This window comes from Ceratotherium simum, chromosome 33 (assembly GCF_057802395.1).
Source record: "Ceratotherium simum simum isolate JZ-2026a chromosome 33, ASM5780239v1, whole genome shotgun sequence".
Classification (NCBI taxonomy): domain Eukaryota; kingdom Metazoa; phylum Chordata; class Mammalia; order Perissodactyla; family Rhinocerotidae; genus Ceratotherium; species Ceratotherium simum.
Genome location: NC_141932.1, coordinates 28,508,028 through 28,521,805, shown reverse-complemented (window position 1 = coordinate 28,521,805; position 13,778 = coordinate 28,508,028). Strand labels below are relative to the sequence as shown.

The window sequence follows — 13,778 nt, the reverse complement described above, 5'->3', positions numbered from 1 at the left end:
CAGGGTTGGGACAGAGTCCTGGGAGGATGGCTTCTCTCTGCTGTGAGGTCTGGGGCCTCAGCAGAAAGACTTGAGGGCGGGGGCCTGGAGTCACCCGCTCTAGGGGGTGGTGCTGGCTGTCAGCCAGGCCTCCGCTCCTCTCTACGTGGTCTCTCCACACGGGCGTGTTTGGGCTTCCTCCCGGCATGGCACTGGGTTCCAGAGTGAGTGTCCCACGAGCGAGAACCAGGTGGAAGCCATAGTGCACTTTATAGTCTAGCCTCAGAAGTCAGGCAGTGACCCTGCCAGGTTCACACATTGACGGGGTCACCAGGTCCTGACCAGAGTCAAGCAGGAGGGAAAAGATTCCACCTCTCCATAGGGAATGGCCACAAATATTGCTGTGGCCATTTTGGGACATTACAATCTGCTTGTCCCCGGCATTCTCACCACCTCATCTCAGTGTCACAGTGTACCTGTCCCCACAGTGACCAGCACTGTAACTACAGCCCTGGCAGTGCTTCATGAGCAGTATCGTCGAGGTTCCACAGATAAGGAATCAGAGGCCCCAACAGCGGCCAGACCCGCTCACAAGCCCCATGACTTGTACGGAGAGGCCACGCTGAGCTGTCAGGTAAGCTTCCCACAAAACCCGGCCACGGGACCCACACAGGCCACACTACCACGCTGAGCCCGTTTCCTCTTTGTAACAGGGCAGTCCTAAGGCTTCAGCCAGGAATAGAATAAAGGTCAAAAGTAAAGGACACAACAGGATGGGGAGGCCAGAGCTGGGTGGGAACCACCTTCCCAGGAGCACCCACGTCTCCTGGCCTGGATCTGCTGATAGCAGGAGGAGGGGCCCAGGATGAATGGACTGAGGAGAGCCTGCCCCAGGCCAAACCTGAGGCTGATTTCTCAGCAAGTACAAGGCACACGGTGGCAGAGCAGGAGAGAGGTCCAGAGGACAGAGCACACATCTACCCTGGCCGGCCTCCTCCCCAGAACCCCCTCCGCATCCCCACCCAGGCCTGGGGCAGAGCGGAGCCTCTGAGGGCTCTCTGTACCCCGGCTCAGCCATGCCCAATGCCCCGTCCTCCCTCTGGGAAGGAGGCAGCACAACCTTCCAGCGCCCTTGCTAACCCAGGCATGAAGGCCAGTGGAAACCTGCTCATTACGCAGCAGGAAAAAGTTTATGCCGTCTGCCCCAGGGGCCTCTGAGAGGGCCAGGACCTTAGTGGCAGCCCAGCCACCCACCCCAAAGGCCGGCTGCATGGGGCATGTCCACCCTCCGCCCTTCCTCCCCAGGGCCAGGAAAACAGCCCGCCAGGGGAAGCACGGCCTGCTTCTCTTCTGCTGCCGATTCTGCTTGAAGCCGAGTCTTCACAGTGAAGCCAAAGGCCCCTGGCCAGGGATCCTGCCCAGCAGCCTCAGAGCAGAACTGTTGCCAACTTGGGAGCCTGAAGTCCTCACCCCAAGACGGCAGAGGAGGTACACACCAGGCTCACAAAAGAGGCTGTGGAGTGTGCACCGAAGGGCTGGTGGGGGAGGACGATGCATGAAGCAGAGGAAGCGCGGAGGCCCCGCCCTGGCCCTCGGCTCAGGGAGGTGTCCCTGCAGCAGCCTCGTCATTCAAACCAGCCACAGATCCGCCTGCACCCCCAGTAATGAGCACTTGGGACACAAGGCAGCGAAGGCTGCAATTTATGCATCAGCCCAGAATAATCACTCTCCAGGCAGAAATGACACCCCGGAAGGTGGCGAGCATTTAGCCGGATCCTCTGATCACCTCAAGCGTCCCCGTTAAGCACAGCTCTGCCTCAGCGGCTCTGAGCAGGCAGGAACGGCTCCCAGGAGGGGTGGACACGGCCGAGGGCCCCAGAACTGGCGGGTGCTGTGGACGATGGGGGAGGGGCCTCTGGGCCAGCTCTTCTCACATAGCACAACCCTGGAGCCACTGCCCTGCCTCTCTCACAGGTGAGCCGACGGAGCCAGGGCCCACATCTATGGCTCCACATAGCTCAGCCCGAGGTGGGCACACAGCAGGCATCCAGTAACGCCCTGCACATTAGTGACGGGCCTCCAAGAAGGGCCCCGGGCTGCCCTCCCTGCCCCAACCAACCCCCACCACACCCAAGGTGTAGCCACCTCCTGTGGATGCCATGCAGGAGTGACAGTCCACGGGGGCCACAGCCTCAGGCGTTTTAACAAAGCTGGGCATCCAGGACGTCAAGATTAATAAACAATACCTCCACACAAACATGACCACAGCCTGGGGCTCCAGCTGGCACCCCTTCCCAACCAAGGGTGCAGGGCTCTGGCCCAGAGCAGGCCATCAAGGGGCCTGAACACAACCCTCCCTCCTGCTATGCTTTCCCTCCTTGCCACCCACGAGCCAGCCCCGCACCCGCCTGCCGGCCAGAGGTCAGCAGGCACCGTCACACCGCCCGGACTGCTCCTTACTTTCCCAACCAGGTGGCATAGCTGGCAGGAAGCCTGGGCACAAACAGGGTCGACTTCCCGGTGTCGACGTCGATCGCGCCGTAGCAGTCTGGCTCGGTAACGCCAAATGCCCAGTGAAAGAAGGACTCCTGTGGCGGGAACAAGGACCCCGGTCACCCAGTCAGCAGGACAGAAGCATGAGACACAGGGAGCCAGATGGGGCAGCGGGCCGCGTGCCTTCCTTCCCGATCCCAGAGAGTCAGCTCAGGCCCACCGTCCTCAGAGACTGACCCCTGGCCTCACACACCCCTCCACCTCGGCACTCTGCTCCTCGCTCCAGCTGCAGGCTGCCCACCTTGTCCTTCCAGGATCCGGCAGGGGGCAGTCTGGCTGGCTCCTCTGATGATGCCCCAGCCCCGCCTGCACCCCCACCTCACCAGCCACACCCCTACGGCCTCTGACAGGTCACACCAAGACACGGGCGCCCACCGGCACCACAGGTCTGGCTCAGCCCTGCCCACACCTCTCTGCCACCCCCACTGCCCCCAGGCAGGCGAGATGCCACCCAGACACCCAGGCCAACGTCGGCCCGGAAATGGATTCCTCCATTTAGGATTTCTTTCTTCCTTCTCCCACCCCCAGGGAACTGATGACTTCAGTGTCTAGCAATAAACACTGAGCTAAAATAACACTATAAAGTTATTAAGTGGAGGAAGATTTCTTCTAAAATTAACCTTGCATAACATCAGTAAGGGAGCCAACAGCTGAATTCAAGAGATCGGTTTTTAATCCACAGAATACATAAACCTCAAGAAGCACCAAGATTAGTCAGAAAAAATTTATTTAGACCTCCATGTCTCCAGCAACCAGAAGACTGCAGGCTTGAGGCTGGCAGAACTACGTGGTGAAGGGAAGCCTGCCAGCAGAAGGTGCCTTTAGTAAGAAACCCTGCGCAATCACTGTCAGCGGCAGATCTTGGCCAGTCTGTGCCCTGTGGGGCGGATAGCCCAGCTGGGGAGGTCATGCCTTGTCCCCTCCTCTCCACACTCAGCTCCCCTTCACGATCCCCTGCCTCCTCCCTGACCTGGATGCTGGATGGCCATGGCCCTAGGCTCTGCCCGCCCCCAGGGAGGTTCTGGGTCCTGCTGCGGCCGGCCCCAGCTCTGGGCTTGGCAGGGAGAAGACACCACCAGACTTGGAGTTGGGAGATGGGGTTCTAATTAATTCCAACTCCAGCTCTGCGAAGTCCTTTCCCCTCTGAGCCTCGGTTTCCTCATCTGTAAAGTGGGTACAATGCTAGGATCAACAAGAGTGGGGCCAGCTCAGGGTCTCCCTGACTTTTGGGTGAGCCCTTCTGTCAGGTGTCCTTGCTCCTGTTCCTGGGAACTGAGTGATGCCAGCGTTTCTCAGGCAAGGCCATCACATCCAGGCTGGCTTCCTACAGCTGGGCTGCCCATACCCCACAGGGTTCCAAAACCTCAGAGGGCCCCTGGACCACTTCCCAAGGGAGCAAACCAAGGCCAAGGCCCAGTGAGGATCACAGGATCAGCACTGGCCAAGCTGGGACAAAAGCCCTGGCCTCTGACTCCTGCTCAGCACCTGCTCAGATGAGCTGCCCAGCCACACGCCGTCTCCCAGACCTCTGCACCCCCGTCCTCTTGTTGCAGGCAGACTCTGAACTCAGCCCTCCCGTTCTGCACCTCTCCCCAGCCAGGGAAAGCTGCCCAGCCCACCCTCTGCTCATTCATTCCTGTGGATACCATCCTCCCACCTGGAACACCCACCTCCCCCCAGCTCTACCTGTCAGAATTCACCCTAGCCTTCAGGGCCCACACCAAATGCTGCCTCTTCCATGAAGCCTTGCTTGCTTGCTCCCCCAGGAATATCATCTTTCTGTACTCTGACCTGAGAGAGCTGAAGCTGGCTGGTGATAGCTCTGCCTCCTGGAATGCTGGCTCCCTGGGCTCCCAGGCCCCGGTCTGCTTTCAGAGGGCCTCTCCAGGGCCCCCTAGGGGAGGGGGACAAAACTGCTCCACATTCACCAGGCCCAGTGCCGGAGGAGGGGGGACAGGCCCACAGGAGGCCCAGTGCCAGCTCGGAGTCGGGGGTGCAGGAAGCTGCTGGAGGGCTCACCTGGCGGAAGAGGACGTCGGTGTCGGTGCAGTAGCGCTGGGTCTGCTCCCCGCCCTGCAGCAGCACGACAGAGCGGGCCTGCACGGCCGGGTTCTTCTGCAGGCGCTCACACAGGCGCCGCCTGTTCAGCGCAAAGAGCGCCAGTGGCACCTTCAGGGTCTCGTTCCCCAGCCAAAACGAAGGTCTGCAAAGACACGAGCACACAATGCCACACAGGCCTGTCAGCACCGCCGAGCACGTCTCCCACCTGTGGTCTCAGGCGACTGAGGGGCAAGCCTGCCGTGGGACCCCCATCAGCACGTGGCAAGCTAGTCCAAGCTCGACCTGCCTGTGACTCAGAAACAGCCCCTTACTGGGCCACCTGAGGACCACAGCGGCTTGTCAACCACACCGTCCCCTGCTGTCCCCGAGCACTGGACCACAAATGGGGACAGGACAGCTGGGGCTGTTTAACCAGAGGGCAGGTGAGACCCCTGGAGGGAAAGCCTGCAATGGTTTGAAGACACACCCACTCAACTCCCACCCTCAAGGAACTTCCATGCGAGAAACACGTGATCTGGCCCAGACAACACTCAGTCCCTGCCCACGAGCCCACAGGCTGCCATCTTCTCTGCGAGTCACAGACCCCACAGCCTGGGCTGGTTGTTCCTCAGCTGGGACGGGACCCCCACCGGTCCCCAACACACACACACACACACCAGGGCACCCAGCATCAGGCCAGGCCCTGAGCAGAGCCCAACGAGTATGTGCTGAGTGACTGAAGGGGAACCATGGCGACATGGCCCTGTGAGTGGCAGCCCCAGGGGTGCTAACCTTGAGGAGAGCAGCCAGCAAGGGACAGCTGCTGAGAGCTCATGGGAGGCCGGGCTGCGCTGGGTGGGGCAGGTGGGCATCTCTCATCACCCCCACACTGGCTTTCCTTTTCACCGAGAAAACACAGCTGATCCTCCCGGCACCCACTCCCCAGACCCCACCTGCCCCTGGACCCTCCACCCAGCTGCTCCCACTGGGAATTCTCCTCCGCCTGGGCGTGCCCTGGCCCCCCCATACCTATTCAGCATCCATTTTCCCCCTGCAGGATCATTCCCAGCATCCAGACGTACAGGAACCTCGCCCGTCTTAACAAAAAAAAAAAAGAAAAACACTTCCCTTGGCCCCTTTCATGCCCTCCAGCAGCCTATCTCCCTCCCCCCTTTGTGGTAAATATCCTCTGAAGGGTCACCCAAGCACACCGCCCCCATGTCCTGGCCACCCATGCTCTCCTCCGTCCACCCCATCAGGCCTTGGCCCACCCCCTCCCACACTGCAGCCCCTGCCGGGCCACAATGACCCCAGGCAGATGGGTTCCCAGGCCTCAATGGGCCTCTTGGTGCCCAGGACACTGGGAGCCACTCTCTGCTGAAACCCTGCCCAGCACCAGCCCCTCCAGGCTCTCCTACCCTCGGTCTCCCTCCCTCCTCAGCTGACCACCACGCTGGAGCCCCAGGGCTGGGTCCCGGACCTCTAACCTAACTGCACTCCCTCCCCCAGCACAGCCAAGCCCACCCGCGCCCTCGGCTTTAAGTACCACGGACCCCCACAGGCCCATGACATCCCTTCCAAATTCACAAATGCCACTGCCACCCGGCACCCCTTTCCAAACGGCCCGCCCTCTTCTGCTCCACCAAACCCACCCCTCCCCACCCCCTCACTTCACAGAAAGGCTGCTCTGCCCTCTCAGTGGCCAGGGCCATCCTCAACTCTCTCTCATTCCATCTCCAACCCACCAGCAAAGCCTGTCTCCCCTCCCTTCAACACTCAGCCAGCATCTGACCCCTTCCTCCCCAGCGTGGCTCATCCCCACCTCCCTCCGCACCTCCCGCCTGGACACCTGCAGGGACCTGGTCACTGCTCTCTCAGTCCCAGCTTCCCCCACAGCCTGTGGGCACCCACCTGGAGGGACCCTTTACAAATGCAAATCCGAGCAGGCATTGCCCTGCTCACCCCTCCGACTTCCTACTGCACTTGAACAAAGTGCAGGCTTACTCCCCAGCCACGAGGTGCTAAGGGGTCCAGCCCCCCAAGAATGGACAGGCCTTCTCGCTCTTCGCTGCTCTACCCTGAGCACTGAGAACGCTCCCACTCAGGGCCTTGGCCACTGCTGTTCCCTCTGGGGGTGTTCTTCTCCCAGTGCCCACATGGCTCCAGTTCTCGCTTTATCCAGGCCTCTGCAGAAATGCCCCCCTCTTCCCAGAAGCTTTTCCATATCCCCATCCAAACCTTATCCCCTTCTCCCTTCATTCCTCTCTAGAGCATGCATCACTGCCTAACAGTATCTATTTCCTCGCCTGTCTCCCCAGGTAAAATGTAAGCTCCGGTAGGCAGGGCCCTTGCCTCCTTCCCGGCGCCTAAAAGAGGGCAGAATGAATGATTAGGGGCAGAATGAAGAACTAAAGGAGGAAGGAAGGGCAGTCCCAGCAGTGAGCTGGGCTAGGAAGGTGGGTGGGCAAGCCCAGGGGGTACAGGAGGAGTTAGGCAGGTGCTCTCTGGCCAGCGGGAGCGAGTGGGCATGGAAATAGAGGAGGGCAGGGACAGCCTGAGCTGGCACAAGAGAGGACCCTGCCCGGACTGCAGTGACAGCAGGGCAGATGGACCCTTCCCTCACAGCATGCGGCATGGAGAGGCCTCGGGAACCTCCCACGCTCACCTGGCCAGGGACACACAAACAGGTGACACCTCCTGCACATCTTGGCTCCAATGGCAGCTGCTCTGGGTGGCCCTCCTGGCTTCCCCCTTAAACCTGCAGCTCTCTCCCCTGCCCATGCCCCACTTAGCACAGGGCTGGGTTTCCTCCACTCACCCTCTGGATCTGCTCTCCCCTGCTCTGCCCGGGGCTGGCCTACAAGAACTTTAGCAGCATGCTCCCTGCCTCTGGCCTCTAGGGGGGCTAGCCAGTGGGAGGCCCCCCAGGAGACTGGAGGGGGCAGGAGCGGGAGGAGAAGAGGGAGGAGGACGGAGAATCCACTCCCCGGCTCCCTCCATGCGGGACCCTGGAGCTACGATGGCCCATGGCGGGTAGTCCCTCCACCCGGGCCACGGCACAGCCCCGCTGGTTCCTGACCAGCTGCCCCCCTCTCCTCTCCCAGCTCCCGGACCCTGCCCACAGCTCTGTAAACCGACCCTGCATTAACTCTTCAGTCACCCCTGTGAGTGAACTACCGGCTCAGGCAGGTCCCTGGCTGAAGGGATACATTCCACCTGCTAACATAAATGCAGGGTGTTTGCTGGAGCTCACTGGTGAGTCCGCCTCCACCCACTGGAATGGAACCCCCTGATGACAGAGACCTGGCTCTGCTCTGGTCACCCTGTCTGCCACCCCGCAAGTGCTCAATAAATATTTGCTGAGTGAACAGCTGCCACAACGTGGGCCACACACAGCTGTGCAGGGCAGAAGTTGCCGCATCAGCCCCAGCAGGACAGGAAGAACCCTCGGGCCCTGGCCTGGCCAGGAAGGGTGGAGGGTCGTGCACACCCCACACACGCTGTCAGGACTGGAAGTCCCCCCTCCTCCCCAGGCCCAGGCCCTCACTCGCCCGCCAGGAGGGCGGACACAAGAGGCCAGGGCTTCCTCTAAGCCGGGCCACTATAAGGATGAAGGGGCAGAGGCGACAGCGTGCAAACACGCCGGCATCCCAGCTGGCCACGCTGTCAGGAACTGAAAGTGCAGCCGCCAGCACCCCTGCACAGGGTGCCCCACAGCCCCCCACTCCTTCCCTCACTCAGCACAGCCCACGAGAGGGGGTGGGCAAGAGAAGAACCTCATCTCCACAAACTCCTCAGCAGCACAGAGGGAACGACACCGAGGCACGGCTGCAGACGGCCTCGGCCGAGGTTGCCCCGATCCGCGTGGACTCAACAGCACAACTGGCTGAAAGTGCCCACCTTGGCCCCCCAGCCAGCAGAGCCCAGCCCTGCTCACCTCATCCCACCATCCTCGCCCTCTGCCCGGCCGCCCTCCTTCAACACACAAGCACCAGCTCTACCTGGTCTCCAGCACGCCCGCACCTGGAAGGCTCTCCGAAGGGCTGGGCCTCCTCTTGTCCAGAACCTTCTGACAGGACTAAATCCCTCAGGACACTCAGACTGGGCCCTTCCAGACCAAGGGCCACGCTGCCCAGATAAGGACAGGAAACTGAACAAGGCACCCTCTCTGTGACCAGTCAGCTGCCACTGCGAAGAAAATCTACAATCCTAGCTAACGCTGCATGGGGCTCAGCCAGAACAGAGAAGGGCAGCCCAGCCTGGGCCACCCGGCAGGCCGATGTGGGGTGGTCATTCATCACTGCAGAGCGCCCGAATCCAGGTTTATAGAGACGTGCCCTCTGATTTCTCGCGGCATAAACCAAACCCTGAAAGAGACTGCTGGGCCCAGAGCCACGGCGGGTGACTTCTCCCTGCAAGTTCAGCAAAAGCAGCACTAATAAAACACCTGCGCCAGCTTCCGCTGGAGCTTCCGCTAACTGGCACCCAGAATGTCAAAGGCCAAAGCCAGGTCGTCCCCGAGGCCCAGTGTAAACAAGGCACGCTTTAGTGCGGGCAGCTGAGCACACAGGCAACGCCCGGGAGAACAGCAGGGGCTGGTGGACAACGGCTCCAGGGCGTCAGAGACCCACAGAACCAGGGCTGGCCCCCACGGGCCGGCCGCCCCCTGACAACCACCAAGGCCTCGTAAGCGGCCAAGGCCACGAACAGAGTGACCACGAGTGGGGCCAGCCCCAAGGGAAGGTGTGATGCCACTGCTCCAGCAACCTGTCCCTGTCCCCCCAAATCAGAACTGAGCCACCCCCTCCTCTGCCCTCAATGGTCCCCTGACAGGTTCTCTCCCAAGGCCTGTGGACCCTTGGGGATTCACACAGAGAATTTAGGGACTCCATCTACTTGGATGGGGAAAAAATGTAACTTTGTTTTCTCTAACTTCTTAAATTTACATTTTCTTCAATTACTAATGTAAGCAACTAGCTACAGCAGCATCAGCAGTGTGTGTGCGAATCGTCCAACAGAAAGCACACGTATTATCATATCACATTACTGCTGCCGCAGTATCTCAAAATGCAACTTCTGCTCACACTACTTCAGAATTAAGGTGGTTTTAGACCTGCTGCTAGCTTTAATACTTAATGTGTTAGTGAAGAAGCACATATTACTATATCACAAATTTATTTTTTCACATTTTCATAACTGCATTTCAACATAATTGGTTTTCCTTGTAATCATCTGTATTTTATTTCATGCATTTTAAAATACCATGGGGAGAAGGATATAAAGGTCTCATTGATGCCCATGGGGTCCATGGCACAGACAAGGAAAAGATCCCTGCTCTGGAACGTGAAGCCACTTCTGGAGGGGGCCACACTCCCGGCAAGAGAGGCCAGCCAAGGACCGGGCTGCTTCCTCACCCTCAGCCAGTCCGCTCACCCCGGCTGGAGGGGGCCTCGCAGCTGCTGGTCAGCATCTCCCACTCCGCCTCCTCCTCTCCTGAGGAGGGCGAGGGGGCTGAGCACACACAGGGACACAGAGGGCTGTGTGGAGTCAGGACCAGGCCCAGGGAGGGCAAAGGGGCACTCAGCTGCCAGCCTGCCTCCCGCAGATCCACCCCTACCCCAGTCCCAGGGTCAGCCTGGCACCTCTGCTCTAGGAGCACAAGGTTCACATGAGGTGGGGAAACAGGCTCTGATCCAAAACCTGACTCCTCCACATACTTTCTCTCCAGAAGAATGCTGACTCCAGCCTGACCTATGACCCAACAGGTACATATCCAGGGCAGCTTACCTGCTGCTTCTCTGGGGACAGCGGCTCCCTGGGAGCCACTCGGTTAAAGAATTAAAGATTTTTCTTCACCCTACTCAGAATTCTGTGCCCCCTCCCACCCACTACTCCTTTCCTCGATCACGGAAAGTGGGATGGAATGTTGGACTAATTTAGATTATTCTAAATTAGTAATTACTCTAAATTAGATTATTCTAATTTAGATTACTCTATAAGGGGGATCTACATCCCCCTTATATTCATTCGGCACCATGTCACGAGCAAAGGGCGGCCACAGGCTGGCCCTGAAGACACAAACTGAACCGGTCCCCAGTCCCCGGTCTCCAAGGATGCCAGCAGAGGCATGCAGGGAAGCAAACCCTCTCCCAACCACGACGGACAGGAGTGCAGACGTGGAAAAGTGTGCTGCTGGTGGGAAGAACTGGGATTCTCCAGAGTTCTGAGCAGGCAGTCTTTACTGGAGGCCGGGAGGGAAGGGGACTGGAAAGGCTTCTAGGAGGAACATCTAAGCTGGGTCTGCAAACAATTATGTCAGAGGACACGGGGACTCCGGGGCCAGCAGGTGAGTGGGCAAAGCGAAGAGGAGAAAGGAAAAAGCCATGAGGGGGAACAGATGCAGGCAAGTCCAGGGGCAGCAGGGAAGTCTCACCCATGGAAAGTTCAAGAAGGCAGGGCTCCTTCCCACCAAATGCCATGGGACAGGAGGCTGGAGGTGACCTCAGAACAGAACCTCTAGGGGCTGTGGGACACTTTGTCTCAAACTTGAAGTCCCTGCCCAGGCTGGCAGGACAGAGCAAGATCAACCCTGAAACACTCCCCAGAGGAGCATCTTGAGTTTCTAGCCGAATCTGAGATGCTAGCTTAGGGCATCCACTGCTTCCCAAATTACACGGAGCACATTCCAGTCACCCGGGACTCTCGCGGCCACCGCTGGCCCAGGCTCTGGGAGGACTCTACAGGCAATCCTATCTGACTCCCAGGGAGCCCGTGGCCATGACTTGATGGTGCAGGGCCTCATTACACTTGACACCCTGATCTGTCCTGTGTGTGTAGCTGGGCACCAAGCTTTGCTGGAAACACACTTGAAGCGTCCTCCCCTTAAGGAAGCTGCTGGGGCTTGACCTCAGGCTCAAAGTGTCAGACAGGGCGGCCCCATACTGGCCTGGGATGGCCCTTGCCAAGGAGATCCTATCAAGCTCCCTGCATCTGTCAGGTCTCCCTTAAAACAGTGCACCCCTCCAAGACCGCTGTCACTCGTTTTACCCCCTTGCTCACCCCACCCATGGCCCAGAGAATCAGCTTTGCTGTAAGAGCCCTCTTTCCAGGATTCAGCCAGCTCCAGGCTCACCCCCATCCAATCACCAGCCTGGCTTCTCTGTACCTTCAGGGGAGCACAGGCCTCAGGCCAGCATGAAGCCCTGAACCCAAACACAGCCTCTGGAACTCCCTGTGACCACGTGGCTGGCCCAGATACAGGGGTAACAAACCCACATCCGGGCACCAGCCTATACCTACTGGTCACTCTGTTCATTAAGACGGGGTCACAGGCTGGGTTCAAGGACCGATCCTGGGATCCCTGACACTCATCTGGGACTTCACACACACAGTTCTGTGTCTGAGGGGTGCTCGAGGACCCGCACAAATGTCATCCAGTGAGTGAAGCCTACCCACACTCTCCCCTGAGCTCAGAGCCCCTGCCTCTCCATGGCGCACAGCAAGACTGGGGCAGACAGACGGATGACAGAGTCCCATGTGTCCGTCTGCCCCATGAACACCTAAAGGTAGGCCTAGCACTGGTCCTGGAATACAGCAGGTGCCCACTCAATGTCTGATTGGTGTGTCCTAAGCTCTCCCAACCCTGGGGGCCAACTGAGGGGGCCATTTTCTGTTGCCATTCTACCCACCTCCCAAAAAGACAGATGTATTCAGTCCACCAGTTCCCCCATTCCGACCTCAGTTCCCAGCCCGGCATCTGTACCACCACCCCTTCAAGCCCCAGCACCACCAGGCCCACACGCCTTTCAGGATCAGGCCTCCCCCTGAACTCACACACAGCCCAGGGGAGCGACAGTCTAAAGAGCAGATATGAGCAGATTAACACTCCAGCCCCTCAGGACAAAGTCTGGAGAAGCCACCTGGGGCACCACACCCTCCAGCACCGCGTGCACCCCATGCCCCTGTCCCCAGAGCACTCTGAACTCTCAACATTTCTCTCTCAACCTCTGCCCAATGTTCCCTCATCTGTTACACTCTCCCCAACGTTTCAGTGGGCCCATCTTTCCACACGTCCTCCCACTAAGACCATTCACCCATGCTTTCATGCAGTAGCATTTATGGAGCACCTACTGTGTGCAAGACACCGCACATGTGAGGCCCAGGGGTGAGCCAGAGAAAGGCCCGCCCTTACATTCTAAATGGGAGAAGACAAGAAACAAGTAAAAATCAATGTCCTATACAGATTCCCAGGTGGTGATAAGTGCGACAAAAAGTAGCATAGGTGCTTAGGGAAGGTTTCTCGGAGGAGGTAACATCTGGGCCCTGAAGGAAGTGGGGAATGCCCGCTGGGGAGGTGAGTCCAAACCCATCGCAAACACCGCTGCCTCCGGGGAGGGCCGGGTCCCTGGCGCCCTGGCAACGCCGCCTTCCCGACCGAGGTTCGCGGCCGTGAACACGCGTGTCCACCCGAGACCCCACCCGGGCCGCAGGGTGGCCCGCCCCACGCGCGGGGGGCCTGGGCGCCAGGGCGGCCCCGACGACCCGTGGGCAGCGGCGCGGGGAGCTGCGGGCACAGCGCGGCCCCGACTCGGAGCACGCTGTCCGCGTCCACACAGCGCCGGGCGGGCACGCGGCCCGGCGGCGGGGGCTGTCGCCCACCGTCCAGCCCGGAGGCCCAGGCCCCTCTCCGCGCCGCCGGGCCAGGGCCAGGGCCAGAGCCAGGGACGGGGACCGGAGCAGCACTCACCCGGCGGCCACCGCCATGCTCGCCCCGCTCAGCGTCACGTGAAGCGCGGCGTCAGCGAGGCCCCGCCGGGTCCCACTGCGGGGGGCGGGGCCTGGGGCGGGGCCTGGGCGGGGCCGGCTCCCTGCCCCGCCCCCTCCAGCGCCCGGCGCCGCAGGACCCGGAGGGGCGGAGCCCTGGAGGGAGCGAGGATCTGTCTACTCGCCGGCTGCTGGCTGCAGGCGAGGGGCGGGGCCTGGGGGGCGCGGGCAGAGGCCTATCGAGAATAGGAGGGAGTGACCCGAGGCAGTGGAGGTCTTGATTCTGCTTCCGCTCCCTACCTGGCGTCCCAGACCGTCTGGAGATGGACACCATGGGAGAGAGCGACTCTGACCCAATCCAGGGAGGGTGACAGCTGTTGCTTAAGAAGGAAAATGGCTTGAGCACAGGCCGGGGCAGTTGGAGTAACCCAAATAGTTCAGTG

General features: G+C 60.1%; 1 protein-coding gene across 9 annotated transcripts in view; it reads right to left on the bottom strand.

Moving 5' to 3' along the window:
• PEPD (peptidase D) overlaps positions 1 to 13,387 on the bottom strand; it is a 118,045-nt gene extending 104,658 nt beyond the window's left edge. For 6 of the 9 annotated variants that reach the window (XR_015549518.1, XR_015549519.1, XM_087421830.1 and 3 more), the window contains exons 1-3: positions 5,365 to 5,459; positions 4,552 to 4,735; positions 2,440 to 2,567 (exon numbers count right to left, since the gene is read on the bottom strand). Coding sequence is in view for 7 of the 9 variants with exons in the window: in XM_087421830.1 (XP_087277956.1) it covers positions 2,440 to 2,567; positions 4,552 to 4,735; positions 5,365 to 5,444 (392 nt within the window). In the remaining 2 variants the exon portion in view is untranslated. Of the gene's footprint in view, positions 1 to 2,439; positions 2,568 to 4,551; positions 4,736 to 5,364; positions 5,460 to 5,601; positions 5,628 to 13,318 lie in introns of those variants that run through there. The other 3 variants (XM_087421831.1, XM_087421835.1, XM_087421832.1) reach the window with 2 other exon arrangements.
• Positions 13,388 to 13,778: the final 391 nt, after the last annotated feature.